The sequence below is a fragment of the Drosophila bipectinata genome, chromosome 3L, assembly GCF_030179905.1.
Source record: "Drosophila bipectinata strain 14024-0381.07 chromosome 3L, DbipHiC1v2, whole genome shotgun sequence".
Taxonomy (NCBI): Eukaryota; Metazoa; Arthropoda; class Insecta; order Diptera; family Drosophilidae; genus Drosophila; species Drosophila bipectinata.
In genome coordinates, this window is record NC_091738.1 from 6625497 (window position 1) to 6652137 (window position 26641).

At 44.4% G+C, this 26641-nt stretch overlaps 3 protein-coding genes across 6 annotated transcripts in view; 2 read left to right on the forward strand and 1 right to left on the reverse strand.

The window, feature by feature from the left end:
• The window catches only part of LOC108128342 (elongation factor-like GTPase 1), a 71076-nt gene extending 70694 nt beyond the window's left edge, over positions 1-382 (forward strand). The window contains exon 6 of the mRNA XM_017245870.3: positions 306-382. The gene's annotated coding sequence lies outside the window, so the exon portion shown is untranslated. The remainder of the gene's footprint in view (positions 1-305) is intronic.
• Positions 383-1200: 818 nt separating this feature from the next.
• On the forward strand, positions 1201-4225 carry st (ATP-binding cassette transporter scarlet). Its single transcript, XM_017232160.3, has 7 exons — positions 1201-1602; positions 1787-1836; positions 1930-2066; positions 2470-3435; positions 3493-3734; positions 3792-3892; positions 3951-4225. The coding sequence occupies exons 1-7, from the start codon at positions 1268-1270 to the stop codon at positions 4124-4126; spliced, it is 2007 nt and encodes a 668-aa protein (XP_017087649.2). The 5' UTR covers positions 1201-1267; the 3' UTR covers positions 4127-4225.
• Positions 4226-4313: 88 nt separating this feature from the next.
• LOC108119133 (adenylate cyclase type 6) overlaps positions 4314-26641 on the reverse strand; it is a 36907-nt gene continuing 14579 nt past the window's right edge. For 3 of the 4 annotated variants that reach the window (XM_070279285.1, XM_070279284.1, XM_043210071.2), the window contains 27 exons: positions 26242-26465; positions 25785-26039; positions 24252-24363; positions 22445-22614; positions 21446-21909; positions 20121-20491; positions 19928-20048; positions 19511-19688; positions 18906-19055; positions 18238-18359; positions 17082-17174; positions 16380-16526; positions 16014-16172; positions 13888-14032; positions 13740-13834; positions 13508-13667; positions 13096-13193; positions 12778-12868; positions 12599-12712; positions 11351-11488; positions 11038-11198; positions 10423-10556; positions 9467-9576; positions 8390-8559; positions 8103-8284; positions 7834-7958; positions 4314-6834 (listed from right to left, as the gene is read on the reverse strand). In XM_070279285.1, the coding sequence (XP_070135386.1) occupies positions 5623-6834; positions 7834-7958; positions 8103-8284; positions 8390-8559; positions 9467-9576; positions 10423-10556; positions 11038-11198; positions 11351-11488; positions 12599-12712; positions 12778-12868; positions 13096-13193; positions 13508-13667; positions 13740-13834; positions 13888-14032; positions 16014-16172; positions 16380-16526; positions 17082-17174; positions 18238-18359; positions 18906-19055; positions 19511-19688; positions 19928-20048; positions 20121-20491; positions 21446-21909; positions 22445-22614; positions 24252-24363; positions 25785-26039; positions 26242-26439 (5475 nt within the window). In that variant the 5' untranslated portion in view covers positions 26440-26465 and the 3' untranslated portion in view covers positions 4314-5622. Of the gene's footprint in view, positions 6835-7833; positions 7959-8102; positions 8285-8389; positions 8560-9466; positions 9577-10422; positions 10557-10942; positions 11199-11350; positions 11489-12598; positions 12713-12777; positions 12869-13095; positions 13194-13507; positions 13668-13739; positions 13835-13887; positions 14033-16013; positions 16173-16379; positions 16527-17081; positions 17175-18237; positions 18360-18905; positions 19056-19510; positions 19689-19927; positions 20049-20120; positions 20492-21445; positions 21910-22444; positions 22615-24251; positions 24364-25784; positions 26040-26241; positions 26466-26641 lie in introns of those variants that run through there. The other variant, XM_070279286.1, reaches the window with a different exon arrangement.

Below are 26641 nucleotides of genomic sequence, written 5' to 3' on the forward strand. Positions count from 1 at the left end.
AAATATGGTTTTGAAATTTTTCGAATTTTTTTCTAGGGGTACCCCTATAAAATTGTATGTTTTCCCGATTTCCCCACTTTTGCTCCTTCCGATGGCCATAGCTCTGCCAAATTGTATCCGATCAGGAAATAAAAAACCATTCAGTAATCAGCGAACCCAGGAGCGACTTTCCTCATTCAAAACATTTCCTAAATATGGTTTTGAAATTTTTCGAATTTTCGTCTAGAGGTACCCCTATAAAATTGTGATTCCAGTGGCCAAATTTTTCTAATAAAATTAATTTCCAAAATGTTTTTTCTTTTCAGGTTGTGAGCCGCACTCGAAAGAACCTGATGAACTGGAAAATTACAAATGAAGCTAAGAGGTGACAAATAATAGCTGTTTTATTTAAATAAATTATTTTATAAAATAGTATATATTAAACTTTATACAAATTTTATAAAAGTTACATAAAATAAATAATATTTTTGTGGAAAACAACAGTTTCATTTTTCTAAAAGGATTTCAATTGATAGATTTCGGAAAGAGCAGAGGGGCATGCTAAGAAAGTGCATTTATGAAGTGATGCTCATTAAGAATAGGTATCTTTTTGCATCCAAGTTAATGTTTTTTCCAGTGCCAGTTGAAGTTCATTCCCAAGAATGCTTCTTCATGCTAGCTATATCTTTCTGAATTAATTTCAATGTTCTCTTTGAACGCGAATGTCGCGAGCAAAACAGAAACGTGATGACAATGGCGAGCTGCTTTTCCTCGTATTTCTATTTTCCCCCATTGCCGCGGCGGTTTTCCCGCTGGCTGCTTGGATGGATGCCTTTGGCGCTGCAGGGCTTCCCGGCAGCTTGGCCGGGAATCTTACTCTTACGCTTCGCCCCCTGACCCCATCGCTGCCAATGGTAAGTGGTAATTGGAGTCGCTGTCTGAGCCCGCTGCCCGCCAAGCGGTCGGTAAACTGCAAGACGATCGAGTGCTCTCCACCGGGGCCACCCTAAGAACTAGCCTCTGATTCCCACCTCGTTGGGTTACTTGCATAGCTAAGTGGAACAGGAGTCACTGGTTGAATGCGAACTGGCAGGGGGTTCTCTAATTTATGACTATCTCCCCCTTATCTTGGCCATCTCAACCAGTGCCTACTGTGGCTGCCTATCTTAGTGTCAGCCTGGCTGTGACAACTTCTCGCCGAAGAGCAATCGGTTAGTTGGTGCCCAGCAGTGGCACGCTTCGGTTCGGTTCCGTGTATATCCGTCAGTTTAAAGATAATCCAAAGATAATGTCAGATGCAGATAGCAAGTCGGGAGATGTGGCTGCAACACAGCCGGTGGTGGAGCAGCACGAGCTGCAGCTGCTGCCTGTTGCCGCCACCACCATCGAGGTGCCCAGCCTGGACAGCACCCCTAAGCTTTCGAAGCGAAACAGCTCCGAACGGAGCCTGCCCCTCAGGAGCTACAGCAAGTGGTCGCCCACGGAGCAGGGTGCCACGCTGGTGTGGCGGGATCTGTGTGTCTACACCAATGTGGGTGGCTCGGGCCGGGGCATGAAGCGGATCATCAACAACTCGACGGGGGCCATTCAACCGGGCACTCTGATGGCTTTAATGGGCTCGAGGTAAGCTAGTAATATATACAGAAATCGATATAGCCAAGGCGCTCAACTGGAACATCTGTGAAAAAGAACTCTAAGATGACCAAAAACTATGTGTTTTTTGGGTGTTAACTATGTCAACTATCTTCTGTGATTATCCATTGCCCGATAAGCAGAGATCCCACTAAAATAACTTTCATATTCTCAGCGGTTCTGGAAAAACAACACTCATGTCGACACTCGCTTTTCGACAGCCCGGTAAGTTGGATACATCCGAGTAGTTTAAGATAAGATTAGGTTTATCCCCCTTATCTCTGTCGTGCTCCATTTGCATTGAAATCTACGCTGCAGCCGGGACTGTGGTTCAAGGCGACATTCTGATAAACGGCCGGCGCATCGGACCCTTTATGCACCGCATCAGTGGCTACGTCTACCAGGATGATCTCTTTATTGGATCGCTTACTGTGCTGGAGCATCTTAACTTCATGGTGAGAATTTGGGGAATAGTTTTTTAAAGAAGGGATTTTTCTTTAAATTTTTTTTCAAGGTCTTATTCCGAAAAAAATTAAAAGGAACTGAGTTCTGTATTTTTTGAGTTTTCCAACAATTTTCCAAATATATAAACAACTTTTAAAATTTAAATTGGTAACTGTATACAAAAATTAAAGCATATTTTTAGTTGCTAAAATATGTCTCTTTATTTTCATCTCAAATGTATGCTACACTTTTTAAGTATTTTTGGTGGAATATCGCATGCGATAAAATCTACCAAGACTTCAGTTGGAAAAACTAAAAAAATATTAATACTCTAATTAAAATATTTTAAAAGTTTTAAAAAATTTTGAGAAAAATTTAAGAAGTTTAGGACTCAAAAAAATTTCTGGTTTTTAGGCCCATCTCCGTCTAGATCGCCGCGTGTCCAAGGAGGAACGTCGCCTCATCATAAACGAACTGTTGGAACGGACAGGACTCCTTTCGGCTGCTCAAACCCGTATTGGCAGCGGAGATGACAAAAAGGTCCTGTCTGGAGGAGAAAGGAAACGCCTCGCCTTTGCCGTGGAGCTGCTGAACAATCCGGTGATCCTATTCTGCGATGAGCCCACCACAGGCCTGGACTCTTTCAGTGCCCAGCAGCTGGTGGCCACACTGTACGAGTTGGCCCAAAAGGGAACTACCATTCTCTGCACCATCCACCAGCCCAGCTCGCAGCTGTTTGATAATTTCAACAACGTTATGCTGCTGGCCGATGGACGAGTGGCCTTCACAGGATCCCCCCAGCATGCTCTGAGCTTCTTTGCCAATCATGGATACTACTGCCCCGAAGCCTACAATCCGGCAGATTTTCTCATTGGAGTCCTGGCCACAGATCCTGGCTACGAGCAGGCTTCCCAGCGCTCTGCCCAGCACTTGTGCGACCAGTTTGCTGTTAGTTCTGCGGCCAAGCAAAGGGATATGCTTGTGAATCTCGAGATCCACATGGCCCAGTCGGGGAACTTTCCCTTCGACACGGAGGTGGAGTCCTTCAGGAGCGTAGCCTGGTACAAGCGGTTCCACGTGGTGTGGATGCGTGCATCGCTTACCTTGCTAAGGGATCCCACAATTCAGTGGATGCGATTTGTCCAAAAGATAGCCATGGCTTTTATTATTGGAGCCTGCTTTGCCGGCACGACAGAGCCCTCCCAGCTGGGAGTTCAGGCTGTACAGGGGGCACTCTTTATAATGATTTCCGAGAATACCTACCATCCCATGTACTCTGTGTTGAACTTGTTTCCTCAGGGTTTTCCGCTTTTTATGAGGGAAACGAGATCAGGATTGTACTCTACTTGGCACTATTATGCGGCCAATATTTTGGCATTGGTGGGTAGTATTTATTTTTATTTTAATATAGTATTTAAATTATATTTTGTCCTCCAGCTACCAGGAATGATTTTAGAGCCCCTGCTTTTCGTCATAATATGCTATTGGATAACTGGTCTTAGATCCACTTTCTATGCCTTTGGAGTCACGGCCATCTGCGTGGTTCTGGTAATGAATGTGGCCACCGCTTGTGGCTGCTTCTTCTCCACTGCCTTCAATTCTGTTCCATTGGCTATGGCCTACTTGGTGCCTCTGGACTATATATTCATGATCACCTCTGGTATCTTTATACAAGTGAAGTAAGTAATACCGAAAAATATTATACTGCCATAGGTTTAGCAACTATGTGCTTGCAGCTCCTTACCTGTTGCCTTTTGGTGGACGCAGTTCCTCTCCTGGATGTTGTACGCCAATGAAGCCATGACCATTGCCCAATGGTCCGGAGTACAGAATATCAGTGAGTTGAAATAAAAAATTAAAAAAAAAGAAAATAATACAACGCCACTTTTTTTCAGCTTGCTTCCAGGAGAGCGCAGACTTGCCGTGCTTCCACACTGGCCAGGATGTCCTGGACAAGTACAGCTTCAACGAGAACAATATCTACCGGAATATCCTGGCCATGGTGGGCCTCTACTTTGGTTTCCATCTGCTGGGATACTATTGCCTGTGGCGACGGGCCCGAAAGCTGTGAGGAGAACTGTGTAAATAGAAGAATTTTCCGGAGCTATGTCTTCGATATAATAAACAATTTGTAGAGTTTCCAAATAAATTGCGCCCTTTATTAACACGTTTTTTTGACTTTGCACAATGAAACATTTACACTTATGGGGATTTGGCTCTAGATTATTGGTTGGTTGGGTAATCAACTTCAAAACGGAACACCAAAGCTAATCAACATCGAGTCCAATACATGCATACGCTTACGTTGTAACAAACTATATATAGGATACTGTATGCTCAGTTAAATGAAATAGTTGGTAGCTAGGCCGAGAGTCAAAAGTGGCCGAGAGGCGTTCGTAAGTATGCGAGTTAAAACTAAGTAACAAAAGGTTATAAAATAATTTATGCATTTTACGTTTTCTTCATAGAAATCACAGCGAGAATTTTGTTTGTTTTCCATTGGTTTGTTTACGCATAATATATTTATGTATATATTTACGTGTATATACTGCATCAATATTAATAATACAATTATGTTTAGTGTTGATGCTTTCAGCAACATTGAGACATACAGACATTGAAACACATTTAACGTTACACATAAACGATACTGAGTTTAACTTTAAACACTATTCGTATTAAATACTCTTTCATTTCGACTTAAATATATAGTATATACTCTTTAGCAACAATTAGGTTCTTGCTGCCCTTTGTATTCAACAGACTTCAATTGACAGAGTTCTGGTTTGGGTAATGAGTGCCCCAAACATGGATATTACTTAAAGATATGGTAATCGTTGGAATAGAGCTCCACTTGGTTTCCTTTGAAAGCTGTCAGTTGGGAGGAATGCAAACCACTCCTATGAATAGCAAGCCCTAACAATGTTTTCAATTAATTGAACAATTAAATGGATTCCTTTGCATTCCTCCCAGATTCGTAGTCCTTATTGATTCGTTTGACTATGAACTTTAAATTCGATTTCTTTGCACACTTATCCAACTAATCTATCCACTATTGGCGCCGCCCCAACGATATCGGCTGGCCACCTTTTACGTACACAGATAGGAACCTTACACACCTACACTTCTTTCGAAGGACCTCCACTCCACTTCGCTCCCAAGCCTTACAACCTATCGAATGACTAACAACTCTAACATCTAGTGCTCAATGCCCTTTCTCTTTGGTACCCTGTTGAAGTGCAAGTGCAAGACTTTGCGTTCGTACTATAGTTTTCTTTCGGTGTGATATGGAAATTGTTTCTTGTGCCTTGAAACGCTAACTGAGGAACACACGTAAAGCTACGAGATAAATGCGAGATCATACAAGGGGAAGGGAGAGCTGATAGTACAGTGACGCCACTGTATACTGGCAAGCCCAATCCGTCTACAAGCTACATCCTAATCCTATCCGTTACTGCTCCATCCGTTACCCACTATTCATTACCCTTAATGTTACCTCTAATCCTTGACTAGCTGCCTCCTTTTCTCTGTTTTCTGTACATATTTACACGGTTGCCTGACGATCCCTTACGTGCTTACATCCTGCAGGATTCCCGCCCTCGGACTGCTGCCACCACCCCCCGACCCGTTGGTGCTGATGAGTATCATGCTCCGGCTGTTGGGCAGGACGTACATGTCGGGGGTCATCTGGCCGCCAATCGGGCTCATCGATTGCGAGGTTTTGATCGGGCTCCGGTTGGGCTCCAAGGTGGCCGTCCGCGGCTGCCAGTCCTGCGAGGAGTTCTCCGTGGAGGACTGACCCGGCACGGAGCTCTCAAGGGTGCCGGGTGCCGTCTGGGTGGAGCTCTGGCTCTCGTTGGACAGCAGTCGGGCGGTGGTGCCTGTGGTGGCGGAGGTGGTGATGTAACTGGCTGCCATGGCGGTCACCGAGCGGCGCTTTTTCTGCTGGGAAGTGGAGGAGCAGCCCGACCCCGAGGCGGGGCAGGGAACTGCCGTTGTGGTCACCGTTTCCGTTACGTTGAAGCTCACGATGGTGTCTCTTTTCCTGAGGGTGGTCGTCGTGGAACTGCTCGTCTCCCCCCGGAGGTTCTGTTGCTGCTTGTTGCTCAGGTCGGAGAGGCTTATGTTGTTCTTCAGCAAGATCTCCAGGTTTTCTATGGAGTCCTTCAGGCCAGTCTTCTCGTCCCTGGCTATCTCATCCTTGAGCTCGGCCACCAGCGTTCTTGGCGGTGCTGTGGGCGTGGCCACCGCGGAATTGTCATTCGTGGCAGATGAGTTTGCATTCATGCTGGGATTGGGATTCGTATTGGTGTTTGCCCCCCGCAGGATCGCCGGCAGAGCTCCAATGGTGACGACGCTGGAGCTATTGGAGATACTGGGGGTGATGCCCGTGGAGCTGCTCACGGTGGTGCCAAAGGACGAGGATATGTTGTGCTGTCGGCAGAGGGACTTCCTCCGCTGGGCCGTCAAGTTCTGCATATTCGAGTTGAGATCGATGTCGGGCGAGGGCAGCAGGTCATCATCTTGCTCCTGTGAGTCGGTCTTAATGGGTTCCTGTTGCTTGTCGGACTCGGCAGGAGGCTTATCCGGTTCCTTGGTCAGGGGCAGCGTCTTTGGCGGCTCAACCTCAGGCTTGGGCAAGTCCGGCTTTGGCTCGTTGGGCTTCTTGCCCTTGAGGAAGTAGGTGATCATGGAGCCCTTGCCTTTGACATCCACACTACCACGACAGGTAAGCTCGTAGCCGCGTCCTTCGAGTATCTGCTGCGTCTCCTGGGTGACCTGCACAGGTGTGAAGCAAAGGAGTTGGAGGAGAAAACAAGCGATAACATAAATTCCACCTGACAAGTTCAATGGCTGCAGCGACAGCAGAAGCTGGCTCAGCTTTTATTTATTCAGCCACCCGCCATCCCCTGGCTACATATTTCATGATAACACCCACGCCTCCTTCCCACCTAGCCCACCTGTCGCCCAATTCCCTTTACACTTGCTAGCTGCTACATCCTGTCTGCCACCACCCCTTGACGCCCGCTTAATAATTTATTTCTTTTGCAAATTTTTTTTTTCGCATTCAGTTCGTTTTATTGACAGCGTCGACGCACGGAAAATAAAATCAAATGCGCATTTGTATCTATATCGTATGGGTTGCGCTAAGAGGGTGCCACGTAATGTATAGTAAAATTTTTTGAAGATTAAAAAAATTTAAAAACTTAGCATTGTTTTTAAAATTAAATACACCACAAGACATTTTTTTACCTTACAAAGATTTTATAAAATAATATCTTTCTCATAAAAGCTATTTTATTATATGGTAAATCTTATTACCATATCCTACCATATTAACATATGCCATCCTATTACCCAAAGAATTCTCTATTATCTCTATCTTATAGAGTTAAGTAACTATCCTATAAGTCCTTTAGAGGTCGAGTCACCCTAATGTACAAGTTACTTTATCCGAATTTGTATTCCTTTATATACATATCTGTGCTTTTCTTGTTGCCTGTCCCCTTTTGGGGGAAATTTCGTTGACACTAAAAACTTTTGCGCTGAAGTGGTCAGAACAGGTTGGCATTGATTAGGTGGGCGTGGCTTTAGGTGTAGCTTTAGCCCATCCCTGACGTCTACCCAAATAAAAACTTTCCCAACAAGAAATTCCCGGCTTTTTGTTGCCTGAAACTTTTGATAGTGAAAGTGAGGCAGTCGAAAAGCCACCAGAGTGCCCACGATTACCCGATGATTAAATCAAGACAGAATCAAGACAGAGCTCATTCAACTCACCTGGATGTGGTCGACCAGACCAGTGGAATCCATTCGGGAGGCCACGTTGACAGCATTGCCCCAAATGTCGTATTGTGGCTTGCAGGCTCCAATCACGCCGGCCACCACAGGACCAATATTAATGCCTGGAAATACGGAATTGCAATGAGGATATCATGCAATGGTTTATTTATAGGCAACATAAGAAACCTAACAGGGCGTATGAGTAATATTTTGTGAATAGGAATAGCTCATACGCCATGTTAGCCAACTAAGGTAAGGACCCTCACCTATTCGCATCCGAAAGTTGTTAAAGGAATGCATGTTGACCTCCTCGATCTTGTCGAACAGCTGCAGGGCATAGTCCGCCATCGCGGTCACATGGTTGAAGTTCACCCGGTCACAGGTGTTCGCCGTCAGTCCGGATGCCGCCATGTAAGTGGCTCCCGTGCTCTTGATTTTCTCAATGCAGCTGTTGGGAACCGGAAATGGGCCAAGCCCCAAAAGTGGTTAAAAGAGTTTCGGGATAAACAGGAAGCCTGGCAGTGGCAGTGGCAGTTGCCGTGGCCAAACTCACCGGAAGCGCTCCTCGCTAAGCAGCTCGTCGAAGTCGGCTATAATCTCGTTCAGCAGACGCAGGCACTCGACGCCCTCGTTGTTGCCCTCCAGCTCCACGTAGAATTCGGAGAAGTTGGGAATGCTGGCGAACAGGATGCACACCGAGTCGCATTGTTCGTGGTAGAGGTCCTGCAACAAAGCCAAAGGCCAAATTAAATTAGATCCTGGCAGTGGTGCTATGGAAATGGTACCATCTATTTACTGATGTGTTAAGAGCGGGTAACTTTTTAGTGTTTTTATGGTAAAATTTAAACCAACTGTTGGCTAACAAGTTGAGATTTTTATTTACATTTTTAGTTTTTAATTAGGGTGTTAGGTTTTATTGCACAACGCAATTAATAAGTCTTTTACTTAAACTCTCAAATAGTTATATAAATATTTAGATATCAGGATCTGTTTTATCTGTTATCACTCAATCCCCACAATGATTTGAAATCCCCTATTTGCCGAGTGAAATAGCTGTTTGAGAGGCTCAAGTTGAAGCTTATTGGCTTTTGTTGCCTCGCCAGAGACCCGTGTCCTTGTTGGCTATCTAAGCTATCAAATGTGGTTGCTCAGCTTGTTGAATTTGCATTTAATGGTAAAGGCAGTTGCCAGGTCTCCTCCATCACCTCAACGCCCGAAAACTTGCCCCGAAACCCAGAAACCACTGATTTTCCACCTTGTGGCGTGTGCAGCGAAACGTTTTCAGGCCGCATGCACGTGGTCATGGCTCCATTGCCATTTCAGCATCCTCCAACTGTGCCCCCCACCTGGCGCCCGAGCTCTTCTCACACATTTTCTGCTTTTCTGCATTTGGCGCAGATTTCAGAGCCGCAAAGTTTTTTAATATGTTGAGCAGTTTGCTGGAAAGTGTCATGAATATAAGGTCACTACTATATGACTTTAATTTTTTACATAATAATAGGTAGTTGTTTTAATGAATATTTATAATACTTGCATATTTTTCTTTTAAATTCTAGCTTAAACTGTCTTTAATTAACCCACTTTTAAATATAAATACTTGTTTTCAGTGCAAAATAATTCATATACTCACGTCAAGGTGCTTTTCGCGACTCAAAAAGTGCTCGGCTACGTGAACGGGCAGAATGTTTTCCAGCAGTTTACGGTTATAAGCCTGCAGGTGCTCCATGTCCTCCTTTTCCTCTGCGAAAATGGGAAAAACAATCGTTAGCCACCACAAGAAAAAATATGAGCGTGAAATTGAAATATCAGTTTATCAGTTCACCGAAGCATGAAGGGGAAAAAAACCCCAAAAAAAAGGAGCGCTGAAAACCGGGCTACAAAATAATGGAATGAGTAAGGAGAGTATTACTGGCGAATGTTTGGCAGTATCTGTGAGTGAGGGAGTGCATTTCTCCACTAATACTAATGAACTGGCTTATATGTTGAAACTTTTCTGACATGCGGGGGGCGAGAACTCATTTCAAATCACTGCCATACGGTTTCAAACAAAAAAGAGAGAGACGTCATGTGCCATGCGGGGTTTTCAAAGCTTTGCAACTGGTAACTGTTAATAAGCTTCATAATTTTAAAGGGCTTCCATTTTGCTGAAGGCATATTGAAGCTGGCAATGCTTTATTCTCGAGAATACCTATGCTTACAAATGATATTCAAAGTTAATAGACTTCAAGGATTAAAGATTAAATACTGTTCTAAAGCCTAACTCCCAAATGCATAATTTGTAATCAATTCAGAAACAGATTTCCATTAAACACTCAAACTTAAATTAATTTTTAATCAATTCCCACTTTGGCATTCAAAACTATCAAGTTGGCCGAGTGGACAAGTTTTGGCCAAAAGAGCCATATTAATTAGAAAAGGGAATGACTTAAAGTGTCTAAATTAGTTCTCAACTATTTCCCAAAGTGCTTCAGCATTCCCTTTGACCAGCTTAAAGTTTTGCAAATGTTTTTCAAAGTTGGCTGGAACTTTTCCTCACTCAATTTCCCTGTCACACTTTCGTAAAAAAAAAAAAGCGATTAAACTCACCAGTGGCTTGCAGCTTCCATATAAAGTCCAGGCGATAAGTGGCCTCCGTCTGGTGGCTGTGGAAAATCAGGGCCAGCATGAATGCAAACAGGAAGATCGAATCAATTATGTAGCGCAGCAGGGCCTCTTCGTTCCTATTCCATTAGTAGTGTGGTATGGTGGTGGTGGTGGTGGTGATGTCGCGGCATCCGCAGTGGCCGTAAAAAAGGTGCAACCCGAAATGGCGACAATGACGAAGTTATTCCAGTCCATTAAAGGGTAATGCGGCGGCAGCAAGGACGCAGAACGCAGGATGCAGGACACAGGAAACAGAAATGAACAAGAGAGAGTATAGCAGCAGTTGATAAATGAAGCCAAAGGCTGATGCTGTTTCCAGTTGGATTCAGAGTTGGTGCTAAATACAATTTTAATGCAGTTTGCGGCTGCCGTAAATGCATTTCAGCTGGTGCCGACTCAGCAGTAACCCTTAACCCCTCCTGTAGCAGTACCCTCTGAACCGAACTGAAATTGCATTACGCCATAATTCGTTTTCATCCAGAGATAGCGCAGCTGCTTTGCTGAATGTTGGGATGTCTGTTGGGATGCGGCATACAGCATGCGGCATGCCTTACTTACGCCAACTCATGGCTTATTTCCTTGCTGCGTGCATACAAATAGGAGGAGCAGGCCATGTAGCTGCCGGAGGCCAGCAGGAGCAGCAGCAGCTTCAGCAGGATCCGCAGGACTTGGTAGGTGGCACAGCTCATCATCGAGAGCAGTGTCAGCAGAAGGAATGTCTGTGGGAAGATGAGGAAACTATTGAGCACCCACTCAGGGGAAAATTTAAATTCTATGGGAGAGCAACTAAGAAATCTCATTAGTTTTCCACACAATATTCTCGAAATATTATGATAGTTCTATAGCTCTCTAAGAAGATTCTTAAACTTACATTGTTGGCCAGATAGAAGTCACAATCGGTCGTCTCCGGGGCATACATCTCCTGGTTGAGGACACTCACATTGCCATTCACATCCAGCCAGAAGCGTTGGCTTTGGAGCTGGTCCAACTGCCGGGACGATTCCTGGAACTATGGAAGAGGGTAGTGGGGCATTGCTAATTAGCTGTCGGGCCATGAAATTCGCATTAGACAAGTTTAACGATCTGCGGGCAGATTTTAACGAGCGACACAGCCACCAACAGGTCTCCGGATTGGCCATTAAGTGCTCCGTCCCCCCACAAATGAATACGAATGCCTCTTAAAGTGCCATTAAACGCAGCTCCCGAAAAATGTGACAGCGAAATGTCAAAGAACTTGAGGCTCGAGACTGGTTTCAGACGAAACAGCCTAGGGGGCATGCGGCAAAGCGACATGGGGCAGGTAACAAGTTGCCCATAAAGGCAGTGGGTCGCTTTCACTTCATCATGCATGTTGTTCTTGTTGTTCCTGTTGTCCTTCTTACCCTTGTTGTTGTTGTTGCTGTTCTCCTTGGCCAATGCCGAACTTTAATGGAAAAACTTTTGTTTTGACGCGCCCAAAACGGCAACGCAACAAGCGCGCCCCCGATTTTATTTGGACTACAAAACGTAAATTTTATTTTTATTCCTTTTAAGAGGATGCCATGTCCCCTCTTACTTGTCTCCCCTGCCATTGTAGAATTTCTAGTCACAAAGTTTTCCCCATTTGCCCAAGCAATTGCACAGCCGCCAATGAAGGCTAAAAACATACAAAAAAGTCGGCCAAAAGTTGCCTCAAAACAAAGGCCGGATAACTTTAATGAAGAGCAGCCCTAAAGGTAACTGACTTTTAGGAATCATGGTAACTTTACATATATGGGATATATATTTTAAAAGTGAAATGTTTCTCTATTTGTTGCTCATACGCCGTGTATGCCCCATGAAAGTCATAGCCATGCTGATGTTTGATTGACAAATGTGAAAATATTTGTCAAATAAAAAGTAATAATTGAATCAAAGCATCACCAATTTTTTAGGCCATTTGCTGAATGACCTTTAAATAATGCAATGAATTGTAAAATGGACATTTATACTTGTTTGTGTAAAGGACATAAAAACGCTCATCAAAATGTCGACTTTTTTTGCAGAATACTTATTCGGTTGAGCAGCCATTTAAATATTTATGACTCTTAATAAAATTGCAAAAATTAATAGCTACCGATTATGTGATTACTGTACTTACCATGGCCAGGAGGGTGGTGAGGACAATCAGGGACACGCTGGCGAAGGCAAAAAACTGTGATATCCTGCGATCGCTATGAATGCGCAATGAGAATCGCTTGATGTCCGATGGCAGCTACAAAGTTTGGCATTCCGTCGAATGAAAAATGCAAAATGTCGCCACTCTTTTTGTGTGCTCACCTGAAAGTTGATTTTATGACATGCCACCAGGAATACCAGAAACACAAGCAGCACCAGGGCTCCGATGGACAGGGCCAGAGTCACCAGGGAGCTGGAATGGCGGAGTGGTAGGTTGGAAATTTAAATAGAGCAGCATTTCGGCATTTGGTTTGTGGAGCTTTGTGGTGTGGCATGTGCCGGGATGCAAAGAGTCAAGGCCCACAGGGCATTGTATCGCCCCGCTTGGCCGCCCAGTTGGTAAACAGTGGGAAACACTTCCAGCTCATCCATTCCCATTCTCATTTCTGGCATATATGGTGGCTTATTCCCCGCACTCACCTCTGGAAGACCACCAGTCGCATTATACTCGTTCCGAGCAGGACCAACAGACTGCAGTAGAAATAAACACACAACATGCGATCCGGTTCGCTGGCGTACTGAAAAACAAAGCGGTTAAGGAATAATTTAAGAAAAATAAGAAATTCACACTGAGCTTGGGTTGGGTTGGGGCAACAATAGCACAAAGTTGTTGTGTCAAAAAGTTTACCAGAGGGAAACATAAACAACGATAATATTCAAATGCAACTACTGTTTTGCTGCAATTTCATAACGTTTTTGTAAGAAAATTTAATAAAAACAGTGCGTATGAGTAACGTAATAAAATGGAGGAATATTACTCATACGCATAGTTGTTTTTAGTCACTCATACTGTGTTTATGGCTTTAGGGTAGTTTTAAAAAAATTTCATTACCTTTCTTTCCAGGACATTATCTTTGAAACAAAGCAGCAAGGACTGACAGTGTTCGGCTCTCAAATGATCGATACTGCGAGCATCTATGGCACGCATAAGATACTCATTGACCTCGTCCTCTGGATCCTTTGTGCTTTCAGAACTGTCGCCGAAACCAAATCTATAAATAATAAGCCAAAGAAATAAAATAAAATAATAATGAAAATATTAAAATCAAAATATAAAAACCTACTTGGAAGTATGTTTCTGAGCAGTTCCGTGACCCATCATGCGAAGCTCCTTGGATATATTTCCATTCACCTGAAGGCGATTCCGGGACTTCTTGTGCTGCAAAGACTTTTAATCAACAAACTGCCCACGATTGGGAAATCTAAACTTACAGGCCTGTAAATGTCACCCGGCACTATCAGATACGTTTCGATTTGATGGTCCTTGAGATAGGAATTACGTTCGTTTCCTTTGCCGGCCTCCACTTCGTAATCGCCATCCAGACACTTTAAAGTCTCCTTGGTGATGTGAACGCGTCTGGAAACGATTGCGAAAATAAAAAAAAGGGAGTGAAGGACACGTTCTAATGATTATCCTTTTTAGCTTAAGGTTTCTCTGCACACGATGGAAAATGCAGTTAACAGCACTCACACCCACATTGGTTGCATGCCACATCTGCTGCACGGCCCTGCCCCTAAATAGTTTTTAATGTTGTTCCGAGCCAGGAATCTCGCTGAGTCGGCAGCTGATGCTTCTGGCTTCTTGAATCCTTGGCTTCCCAGGACTCGGCCACGTGCCGCTGCAACTTGACGTTGGTTGCAAGTTGCTGTTGTTGATTCTATTGATAATTACACGACGCTTTGTTATGGATTACTGCAGCTCACATTCCCCTTGGAGGCACCTCCCCTCCCTGCCACTTCCACATGGCAGGGTCTTGAACATGCAGCTAACGAACTTTTTACATGCCACAGTGGCAACTCAACTCTCGGCAGAAATTGCAGCTTATCAGGCATCCAGAGGGCCGGAGCCAGCTCGAGCCATGGCCACCATAGCTATAGCCACCCACGGCAGCTATTTGCTTTTAATTTCACCCGGGACAGGCTAACAAACGAGCTGCCGTCGCCGGGCTGACCCAAATAGACTCAACAGTTACTTAAACTTCCACCCGAAGTAGCAGCTTGAATATTCAAAAAAACTAGATGGAAAGCTCAAACAGAATGAAAGTGGAGAAGGCGGTAGAGAACTGGTTAGAGGAATAGAAGTCGTAGCACCCTAAGATATGAGAAATCCTAAGGACTTAGATCTTATGACTATCCACATCATTATCCTTTAAAACCTTCAATAGCAGATAGTAGTAGTAGTAAGTAGTATTACTTCTAAAGTGAGGTCTAAATCAAAAAAAAATCTTCTACAGGAAGATCTATCTCTAGAGTCTAGACTCTAAGATATCAGCACCAACTATCTCCAATGAAAAGGAACCATCTACTTTAAAGACCACTCTTGTTTTGAAATATATGTATCATCCACATCAAATGATCTAGCCCTTTGAATTTGTATTTTTTTTGCCTACAAAAGCATTAAATTAAGATGAACTTCCTTAGGAAGATCTATCCCAACCCTATTGCCTAATATACCCCTTTCAAACACCAAAAACTTTTGATGTCGGGGCATGCGAACAGAAACAAATTGCTCAAGTGTTGAAGTGAGTGCAGCTGAATCAACAGCAACAAAATATTGTTGCGGGGCACTTATCAGTGGTGGGCGTTGGTGTTGCTGTAGTGCATTGTGAGGGGCGTGGCATGCCGCAAGTCGGTCGCCATAAAAGTGGAAAGAGGGTGTGGTAATCGATTGGGCGGCCGTTATATTTGAGGGGCTTCCGTAAGGGGCAAGACTGGTGAGCTAAGGGCTGCCAAGTTACCAATAACTTGACGCCTTTAACCGGCCACAAGACGCATGCAAAATGCTACGTTGTGGCTGTATTCGTGGCAATTACAGCGATTAAGCCACAATAGAGTGCGGCACACCCTCGCGAACGACACTTTTGGACTTTCGAGTGCCTTTCGTCCTTCCTTCCTTTAATGCCGCCACGGTACTTGTGGGCCTCTTCACCAACTTCTGGCCCGACACAACAAGTTGGCTTTAATTGTCGGCCACGCAAGCTTGTCAACGGCTCTTTGTGTGGCAAGAGAGGGGGAGGCACTAAGATGTTAGGAACAACAGTCTCCGCTTATAGCCATTATTCACAGCTGTCGCCAGAAGTGGCACAAACTGACCGAAACGGGATTTCGAATGGATTGAATTGGATTTGCCCATTCAGAATGAAATTGAATTGGCCAACGGAATGGCGGCAGAATGAATTGAATTGCTGAGGATACTCCCCCCACGGACCATAACCATCGTCCAATGGCAGAGACAATGGCCACTTTGAAGTGTCAACCGGCTGGCGGGCGCTGAAGACGCTAAATCAATTAATTTCGGGTGAAGATGTCACCAGATCGGGATGCTCCAACACACTCACCCTGGTATGCCGCCGCTCTCCATGTGGTTGGCCAGGGTGACGTCATTGGACCACACATCAAACTGCCACTTGACCAGGCCCAGAACGCCGCAATGCACCCGTCCCGTGTGGATGCCCACTCGCATGTTCACATTTACGGCCATCACCTCGCGAACTAGACTGCAAGGATACAAGAAAGAAAAAGGATAATAGGTTACAAGGGTATAAGTAGGATATAACTAAGAACTATTATTATTTAAAAATATTTTAAAAAACATTTATTTAAATTTTTTTTTTGCTGTGCAGACACAACAAGGCCGCAACACATCAGGACTCCTTTGTATCTGTGTTTCAGCGGCGGATACGAGCACGGATACGGATACTCACGCTATGGCGTCAATCATATCGAGTCCCATTTCGACGGCACAATGGGCGTGATCCGGCCGGGGCTCTGGCAGTCCGGAGACACAGTAATAACAATCGCCCAGCAGCTTAATGCGCAGACAATGGTGCTCTGCGGCCAATCGATCAAATCTGCAACGAGGGAAAATGGAAATGAAAACGAGAAAAGCAGAAAATCAGAAAAGCCTGCTCCTTAATAATAATACATAAAGAATGTCCTGAAAAGGGGTACGACTTTCTTGGAAGGACGTATTCATTAAAATAAATGCACTCTCTCTATGGAAATGTTGAAAAATCAAAGAAACGAAACTATTTCTCCAACCAGTTCTTGGAAATGAGACCTCAGACCCTCAGACTCTTAAAGGTCAGTAGCTTTATTTGTTTGACCCGAGGTCAGTTATCCGGCGTTCATCGGGAGCAATTAAAACAGCCGCAGGCTGTGTCTGGTTTTCCATTTCATGAATAAGACAATAGCCCAGACTGTTGGGTCTACACTGATAACAACTAAGGGATATCAAGGTTGTTGCTGAAATCTATTTTTGGGGGGAAATGTATTGAACCAAACACAAGATAATGTTTTATTGTGTAGTGTCTGAACTGTTTGCCATTAATTATGGTCAACAGCCACTGGCCTATCAAATTCAAGTGGCCTGGCCCCTTCTGGAAGGCTGGATAGCATATACTCACCGGGCAAAGAGCTCGTTCAGCAGACGCACCAACTCCTCCGCCGTGCACTGATCCGAGAGGCTGGTGAAACCGCAAATGTCCGCAAACAGAATGCTGGAAAATACACATAGAAAGGAGAGAAAGTGGAAAGCGAGATGAAAGTCGGAAAAGCCCGGCAACAAAGTAACGCATATTACAAACATGCGGTTGAGAGGATACACTTTTCGGGCCAGAACGAGTGTACACAAAGTTGAGAGTCTTCTGTCGAAAAGTTTCTAACGTGTTTTTAATATTTAGCTGGCCAAGTTTAAAGAGTCCTTGTTCCGCCTACAATACAGCCTGTTGCCTGAGCTAAATCATGTGTCGGTTATTTATTCTCGTAAATCTAATGATGATAAATCCTTTTTCAGGTTGGCCTATACCGTGCCGTGTGTTGACAGAGCCACGTTAGCACGGCCGCCTGCCACTTGTTTGTGCCGCTACTCTGCTGATTTTACGACTCGTAACTGAGAAGGGCTTAGTCGGCTCAGCGCGTAATTTAATACAAAATGGTTGAGGTAAAGTTTCGGGAGGGTAAGCATAAGGCCCCAAAGCAGGAAGTGCCTGCAAAGGATTTCAGACAGTAGACTGCTGAATACCTTACGTTTATGTGGTTCTACAAAAGAATTTCTAATTATCCACCAGTTACCCAAAAATGAAAGACCTCTTCTATTCTTTTTTGTTAAATTTGTCCCTTTTCTATTGTCATTTTTGAATGGTATCCTTAGCAACTTTTCCCTTAAGGAAGCGTATGAAAAGCAGAAGCAACAGACGGACGACAACTCTGGCTCAAACAGGTGCGCCCCAAAGTATGCTTTATTATGCTTCGTTGACTGCTTTGCATGTGTTGGTATCGTCCTGTGTGCCTCTTTGGGGGTGTGGGTGGGGGTATGTGTTTCTGGCTGTGTGAGGTTGTGCAGTTGGTTTAGCTTCTTTTGGGCTTTGCATACAAATTCATTGCTCGCGTTACACGCTCAGACATTCAGAGACTCTCAGCCGAACAATTTATTGACTTTGCATGCAAATAAATTCTCTCTCACACACACACACTCTTAGCCCAAGAGTGAGACAGTCACAGATATACATAAATGAAAAGGACCCTGTATGCCGTGCACGCACACAGGTGCAAAACACTTACCTGACGTTCTCGTGTCGCTGAATATATATCTTATGGAATTGTGTGTCACGTGGCTGGCCCGCAATATCGTCCTTCATCTCCATGGCCACATGCCGTGGCAGGACCGACAGCAGCAAGCGTTCCTGCAACAAACGGTACACCTTTAATGCCCCATATCCATTTCAGAGGAAATAAAGCTTTCCTTCTCCGCTGACCCCCCAAATGTGATTTAAATTTAAATTTAATTCTGGCGGGGGATCAGTTGGGGAGATAATAACTTAAGAGTTTTTAAAGTTTCTTTTCTTTTTAAAAATAAATATTTAATAGGCTTTCTTTCCATTTACTTTGATTTTTATTTATTGCTCTCCGACAATCACCTTCAAAGGGTGCCACTGAATTATGGAATGTCCTGGTATTCGCGTTTGCCAAGTGCAAGATAAAAGAAGTCCCCCGAATAAAACAATAAACAAAAGTACAAGACGAATCTGTACCCCGCTGGCCGTAAATCAACATTCCGTTTGATGCAAACAATTTGTGCGGAATTTGTACGCTGGCTGTTTGTTCATTTGTTTGTCGCGTTTTCCCTTTTCAACTCGGAGCCCACCCACGCACCCATGCGCCCACGTGTGACACCTGCTGAAATTACTTTGTCTGGGAATTTGAAGAGGGCATAACCCCAGAAGCCTTACCTGCTGCTGGTTTTCGCGTTGAGTCCGCAGCCGAGCCTCGATGCACTGCCTCGTCTCGATGAAGGCCTTGCGCTGGGCTTTCTCCTTGGGCCAGTGGGTGTAGACGCCGGTCAAGTTGGCCAAAAGCAGGGCCACCAGGGTGCAAAGAAGCTAGTGGAAGAAAAAGCAAAAGATGGAGCAGTCTTTAATGACATTACGACCCATAAATACAAGGAAAAACAACAGCTGAGCAGGAGCCAGCGTGGAGGGAGCCGTCGCCTCGATTTCATTCAATTTTGCGGCAATTTAATTTTATTCCATTTGTGTCTACTGCCAGGACACGTGCCAAGGCTCAGCTGCTGTCTCCCCGGCACGGAGACCCCAACTCCTGATTTTCATGTTTTCCCGGCAATTAAAGGAAGGCTGTCCTCCTTCCCGGGCTACTTTATGGCGCAATGTTTTACTTTTAATGTTCGCTAAATCGATTTGCATTTGCGGCTCATTAAGGATATCGAACCCTTTGGTAAATGGCAGTTTACTTTAATTTCAAGGACTCTCTCAAGAAGCTACTCTTTATGCAAAGATTTTAAATTAAACTTTACCCTCTGGCGTAAACAATCACTTACCTCTTGCCATTTAAAGGCCTCCAGGTCGTGGAAGGTCGAGGGGAGCCGCAGGCAGGTGTACAAATGGACAAGACTCAGGAGAATGCCACCGATCAGAGCTTCCCGGAGGCGGAGCGGCAACATCGTGTAGGTCATGTAGATGAGGACGGTGCAGCAGGCGCTGCCGTTGAAGGATTTGCTGTGGAGATGTTCGGACAGGAGAAGAGCGATTAGGACAATGGACAGAGGGCATTCAGGATAGCAGATGTGGTTGTTTGCTTGGGACGAAGATGATTGCCGGCCTGGCCAAGTTCTCGCAATTAGCGAGCCGTGAATGATTAATTTCCCCAGGCCAGACACGACAGAGAGAGAAATTGTGATACTTTTCAAAGAAATAATGGATACTATCTATCTCGGAATAAAAATTGAAATACCAACCTTGGTTGCAACGCAAAACTAACTGCCACTTCGATGGCCAGAAAGGTACCCAGGATGACATATGATACCAGGACCAGGAATATCTCGTTCATGGCCGGCTTGGACAGAATGCAGAGCAGAACTGTAAGCAAATACAAACAGATTAGCCCCCAAGACCACAAGTCAATCGTCCTGGTGGTATCCAGTGACTTACAGGAGTAGACAATGCCGCAGATTAGCATGACGATGAGAAAGACCAGCACGGACTCGTCCACCTGCATCAGGAGCAGGGCCAGAATGTGTCCGTAGCTCAGTGAGGTGTCCAAATCGTCGTCCTCCCCACTCGGTCCTGCGGCCGACGATGTGTTTAACACTTCATCACGTTCCTCATGTGAAATTTGATTGTTGTCGCGGACACGCGGCGTATACGTAATGCGTTTACTGCCAACTCCACGCCCATCATTGTCGTCGGTAGCGGCAGTCCCGCCCTCTGCGGCGGCAGTGGCAGTGTAAACATCATCGGGTCCAGTGTCAACAGACGCCCCTACTCCCTTCTGCAGGCTCCGCTTCTCCCGGATATCGTATCTGAAATAAAGTCCCAAAATTCATTTCACTCCGAAAATGTCTGTGTTTTGTGGGTTTTTCGTTTTTTTTTTTGGGAAAGAGTCTCCCATCCATCTTGTTGCCGTTTATGACCTGCATAAATATTTGTGGGAAAATAAATCTAAATGTAAATGGAAGTGGCAGACGAAATGTATTTCGGGAGACAGTCATCGAATGCCTTATTGATTTGAGTATTGTCTTGCGTGTTGACTGGTGATGTGTGCCACAATCTGTTGCTGCCTTTGAGTTCTTCTAACTATCACTAGTATTGATGGAACTTGACAAATATTTATGTCAACAAAATGGTCAATAACACTCGGTAAACAACAATAGTAATGTCTGTCTTTAAGTCGCAAGTAGTCTCTTATATACTTTGAAATGTAAACATCTTAATATTTCCACAAATTTTTCCCTCAAGCCGCATAGTTGGATAATTAAATTATAAAACCAATCCCCCCAGATAGAATAAGCTCTTCATTTGATTTTAATTAAAAATTCTCTTTTGCCAATTTTAGTTAGACATGTTTCCTCCGATTAATGTTATCCTGAAATGTGTATTTTTCACCACTCCAAATTCAATTTCAGAGCACTTTCCTCGCACTTTGCGAAAGCCAGTCGCTGATTAAAGCCATGTCATGGATTCGGTTCGATCGATTGTGGTCTTTGCTTGGCTAAAATTACTTTCCTTGAAGCTTAACTTGTTCCGGCCCCTCCCAGCCCGCTTTAAATTCAATTTGAGCCTACTTTAGACATACTTTTATGGGCTCAGATCTGCTTTGCTTTCGGTGGGGCAGCCCAAAGTTGTTTGATTGAATTTTTGGAGGCGCCCCAAATGCCAGCTCGGCAAAATATGAGTCGCCTTTCGGGTGAAACACATTGTCGGGTGGTGTTGACCTGTCAAAGGCACATCTCACCCGGCCCCCTGACCCCACTCACCTGGCCGGGGCGTGGTGCTTGGTTTTGTGTTTGTAGCGATGCTTGTGGAGGCGTCGATAATGTTTGCGCTTCTGCCTCCGCCACGCCTGCCCATTATCGTCCACATCAGAATCGACGAGTTCGCGGTCAGAAGCGGATTCCAAATCACTGCCCCCCACCCTGGAGGTGGATGTGGAATTCAGGCCCGGCAGCAGGAAGGAGTTGGCGCTGCCCTGGGCAATTTGCTGGCCGGCATCCACCGGTGGCTTCATTGTGGTTGTCGTCAAGTTGCCATTGGTTTGGCTGCCATTTGTGTCCAGTCTCATGAGCTCCAGCATCAGGGTGCTGCTGCGCTGAAGCTGCAGCGTTGTGAAGACCAGGTGCGTGCAGGAAAGGGCCAGAATCAGGGCCAGGAGCAGCGCCAGAATGTGGGTGGTGTTGCTCTGGTTCATACGCAGAAAGTAACGCTGATACAGCATTTCCACCTGAGTGCCAACCGGAAATGGAAATGGAAACACTTGCAAAATTAATTCTCTGTTTATTCTAGCGGAATTGAATTAAGCCTAAAATGGTTTACAGAAGACTACTAAAATAAAATTTGAATCAAGTCTTAAGATATATCTTTTATCATAAAATTATGGAAATAAATGTGAAGTGAAAATAAAAAGCCATGACACCTTTAATACATATTTTCTAATTTAATATAAAGTTTGCTTTTAAGGTGGAACAAGGTGTATGTTTATTTTAGAATTTATGCTAATAAATTTTAGTCAGCATTCTTTCCTCAAAGAGGAGTCCTTGATTTTCGCAGCTTAGGTATTTTGATATAGCCATTTCCTAAGTGCACGGAAAAAGTTGAGCAAACTAAGTAGCAAACCAGGCGAAAAAGTTTCAAAGAAGGCCGGAATGGTGGAGGCAGGAGCTGGGAGCTGGGATGTGGATGGGGACGTTGCAAGGTAGGCAAGTTGAAAGTTGTTTGGCAAAGGATTTCATGCTAAGCTTGCAGCATAAGTAGCTTACCTGGAGATTCTTAAACTGGTGCGTGGAGCAGAGGCGCAGAATGATGCGGTTCAAACGGAACCAGAACGAAATGCTGGGGCTCACCGGACCATTTCCTGCTCCGACTCCACCGCCGCCGCCTGCTCCTCCTCCGGCATTCAGATTGTTGGCCTCCACATTGCCGGCATCTCCTGAAAGCAAATCACAGGCAGCGGATTCAATTTGTGGCACACTATTCCAGGATTCATTGTCGGCCTCGCTCCGCCGCATACACAAAAGCCAAATTAATTAATACTTCAGCCGGGAAGTTAACTTGGCTTGATATTTGGACCAAGTCATGGCCCGGCTGAACTGCAATTAGCTGGGCTGAACTGCAAAATGATTACAAATTGCTGCCTAAATATGCAAGTGTAATTGCGAGCACCGCCAGACATCCCAAATAATTACAGATTCTGCAGATTTACACTTGGCTGGCCTGCCGCACATCCAACAGATGGGATTTATGGGGCTTACCTATTCTCTGAGGGAATAATAATGCTAAATAGTCATTCAAATGGAGTGGATATGCAAATGTCGATGTTCAATGAATCCATTGATGGTTTTTAAATAGGCTCTTTGTACAATGTAATGGCAGATTATAAATCAAAGTACATGTTTTTTAGAGACTACAGAGTGTAAGCTACAAACAGATGAATTAACAACCAAAGCAAGGATTAATAATTAAAATATATTTATTAGAGCAGTAAAATCCATTTTGCTCTAAAATCAAATTATTAATTAAAAGCTTACATAAAGATTAAACTTGTTTGATTTGCAACTTAATATCTTTAGCCATGTTTTTAGATGACAATCACAAACAAAACCCTCCAGATCACAAAACCAACACACATTATCTTGGCTTTTGTCATTCAAAGTACAATTGACCCGCCAAACTTGTATACAATTTCGATTTATACATCACCATCATCATCTATGTGTGCTGACATTTCCAATCTCTTCTGGCCGAGAATGAAGACCTTGATTTCAAATGCAACACACAAAGCCATAAAATATTTTATTGTAAAATGGAGAACGTCAGCCAAATCGGCATATTAAAATCATTCAACTGTCCCGTGTCCTGACCACAATGGCAACAACAAAAAAAAGAAGGAAACCGCAAACAATGCTGTGGAGGCGGGAGCGGCATCCAAACACGCATCTCGGAATATGTTTTTATATGCATCAATAAATAAATGCCAAACGTGATTATGTAAATTTCCATAGAAATCTACGCAGCATGTACAGATGTCTATCGAAGCCAAGCAAAACCAAGAGAAGGCTCAGTTCCTTCCCAGGAAACACAAAACTAAAATAAATCGGATGGGATGGAATGGAATGGTGTGGTATGCTGTGGCATGGGATGATGTATGGGGTGGTACATACGAGTATATAGTACTAGTATAGATCCGGGGCAACCTCGAAGGGGCAAAAGGAGGAAAAAATAGCATGGGATGTGAGTGAAATGCCAATGACGAGGATAGGGAAGCGAAAGAAACGTGAGACGAAAGACGAGACTGCGAAATAGCCTCGTCAAATTCAATATGACAATGACAATCAACTTGTGACATTTTGAGCGCCATGAAGAGGGCACCCATGAGGGGCATGGAGGAAGAGATGGGCGAAGGATTCTACCAAAGATGGCATGTGTGCTGGTATTTTTATTGACCCTCAGTAGCCCGAGTAACGGTAAACGTTTTCGCATTACCCAACCAAGAGATTTTTCTCACATTTTCCCATTCATTCAAGGAGAATGAGGTCCTTTCCCACTCGTTTCCCTCACTCCACTCACCTTGTTGCAGCAGCTGGGCCTCGTCACGTTGGTAGATCATGGGGCTGTGGCAGGTGGAGCTGGAGTTGGTGGAATCGATAGACTCGTCGATGTTGCAGCGCGTGATGCCAGCCTGAAAGAGATACAAATTAATTAAATTATTTGAATTAGAGAGATTTATTAAAATCAGAAATATAATAAATGTATACAATAAAAGCTAATCAATAAAACAAATGTTATTATATAGATTTTAATTAAAATAGCTTTATTTAATTGCCTGAATAATAATTTGAATAGTTTTGATAGTTTGTGAATCTGAAAATTAGAAAGCCTAAGGCTGGCTTATATTTATAAAATCCTTTTTATTTGATTTTCATAGAAGTTTCTATTAAAATAATGTTTAACCACGTTTAGCCCATTTTATTTTAACGCTGGTAAGTATGCTTTGATTTTTTTCACACTTGCCAAATAACCGAACTAAACGCTTCTCCCACACACTCTCACCGACACACTTAAAATGGCGTTTGTATTTCGATCCCCGCGGCGTTTTTAAGCAAATTGCCGCCCATTTGAACGCCAGAAATGTATTTTTTCCCCTCTAGTGTCTACTCTACACCCTCACCTTTCTTTTTTTGCCTTTTCAATTTGCTAAACTTTGTCAATTGACTCTTGACAACGAACGCAAATAGAAATACGCACACACACACACATCCGTGCAGTTGCTAAGTGGCCCCTTGTGCATGTCAGCTTATGTATGCAGGTGTATGTGTGGGTGGGTGGCTGAATGTCGGTTAGGATGTTACTGTGTGTGAGTGTCCCTGCGAGGGAAAGAGTGCGTTTTGCAGGACATGGCTTGTTAGTGAGCATTAAAACACGGTTACTTGTACTAAACGGGAAAATGGTTATATAAAAAAACATATCAAAAAGATGTTGAAAAAGGAAACTATTCGTTTTCAGCATAAAAACCATGGTATCCACTTTAAAATTGAACTGGTTTTCATCTCAAATGTAACGAGAGAGATAAATGATATTAGTTTGAAACTAAAAATAAACAAGCATAGTTTGTAAAACAAGCTTACAGAGGTATGTGGTTGTTTTCCATGTTGACCAGTTTCGGACCAGGATCGATTTCAATAAAACAATAAATTTAATTAAACCAAGCCCCCAGGACATGCAGGCTGTTTGCTTATGCCAGATTGTTTGACTTTAAATAAATTCTTGCAGGGCTCACCAAATGGCATCCGGCCTGCCCGCTTGCCATTAGCAGACTCAGATCCAGATTCAGCCATCAATGAAATTGTATTTAAATTTAGCCCGTCCCAGCTTATTTGCGGCACAATCAAATTAAATATTTAAATCCCAGCCAGCAGGCAGCCGAGGAGAGGCAACAGCCGCCACAACAGGTGGAGCCTGGGCGCCTAAGGCCTGGGGCCTGGGAATTGCCTGCAGTCGACGTTCTGTCCATTAGGTGGGTAAATTAATTGATGCCAGTACCCACATCTTACCGCCCCCTTCCACTCCCACTCCCATTCCCCCATCCCTCCTAATACTTACCGCAATCAAACTGCTGCTAACCATGGCCTTGCCTCCCTTGGCACTCGTATTGAAATGTTCGATCACCTCCCAGTTGGACTTCTTGGGCGTCGACGGCTGTGTTTGCGGCTGCGATGGTGAGCCTGCTCCGGAGGACATCCCACCCTGACCCCCCTGGCCGGGCACATGCAGCTCCATGGAGGCCTGTTGGCTGCCTCCACTCCCGGCCTGCCGCAGGGAGGCAGAACGGCTGAAGAACTTTCTGTGTTTGCTTTCCTGCAAATAAGCCACAAAAAGAATAGATGGTTATGGTGTGAGAAATGGTGTATGGGTCTTACACTGATAAAAATGGGGGATATGTAAGGTAACTTAAGAAGACCCTAATGTCTTAGAACTCATATTATTTTCCCCAGTGTAATCTCCGCTTTTGCGTAATGATTGTGGGATTGCGAGTGGTCGTTGGGGTCAATTAGCTCACCTCCTTGCCGCTGGACGGGCCTGAAGATCCGACTGTCCCAGCTCCGCCCGCAGCTCCTCCGCTCGCGGCGCCTCCGTGGCGCATTCCCCTGAGGGACAGCCGCTTGGACCACTCTCGCTTCTGGCTCTCCGATGACAGGGACCGAAAGATGTGGGTGGCGCCGCTGCCCACCCCACTTCCTGTCCCCGACCCGCTCATGCTGCGACTGGCGTTGTACCTTTTGGCTGTAACGAGAAAGAGGAAGATGAAATTGATTTTCATTTAACATGCTAAAAGGGGCACAAAGGACACACAGATACCGGCGGAATGAGGGCATCGGGCAACGGAAGAGAGTGCGCTAATTTCTAAACAAACTGCCAATTTTTGCGCTCGACAGCGACAGAAAATGGCATTAAAACAA

What these genes read in the sequence shown, in the direction of transcription:
- st (XM_017232160.3), top strand. Translation starts at nt 1,268, where the DNA reads ATGTCAGATGCAGATAGCAAGTCGGGAGATGTGGCTGCAACACAGCCG. An exon ending in ATGGCTTTAATGGGCTCGAG is followed by an intron (nt 1,603 to 1,786) that starts GTAAGCTAGTAA and finishes TCATATTCTCAG; the next exon opens with CGGTTCTGGAAAAACAACAC. An exon ending in GTCCGGAGTACAGAATATCA is followed by an intron (nt 3,893 to 3,950) that starts GTGAGTTGAAAT and finishes ACTTTTTTTCAG; the next exon opens with CTTGCTTCCAGGAGAGCGCA.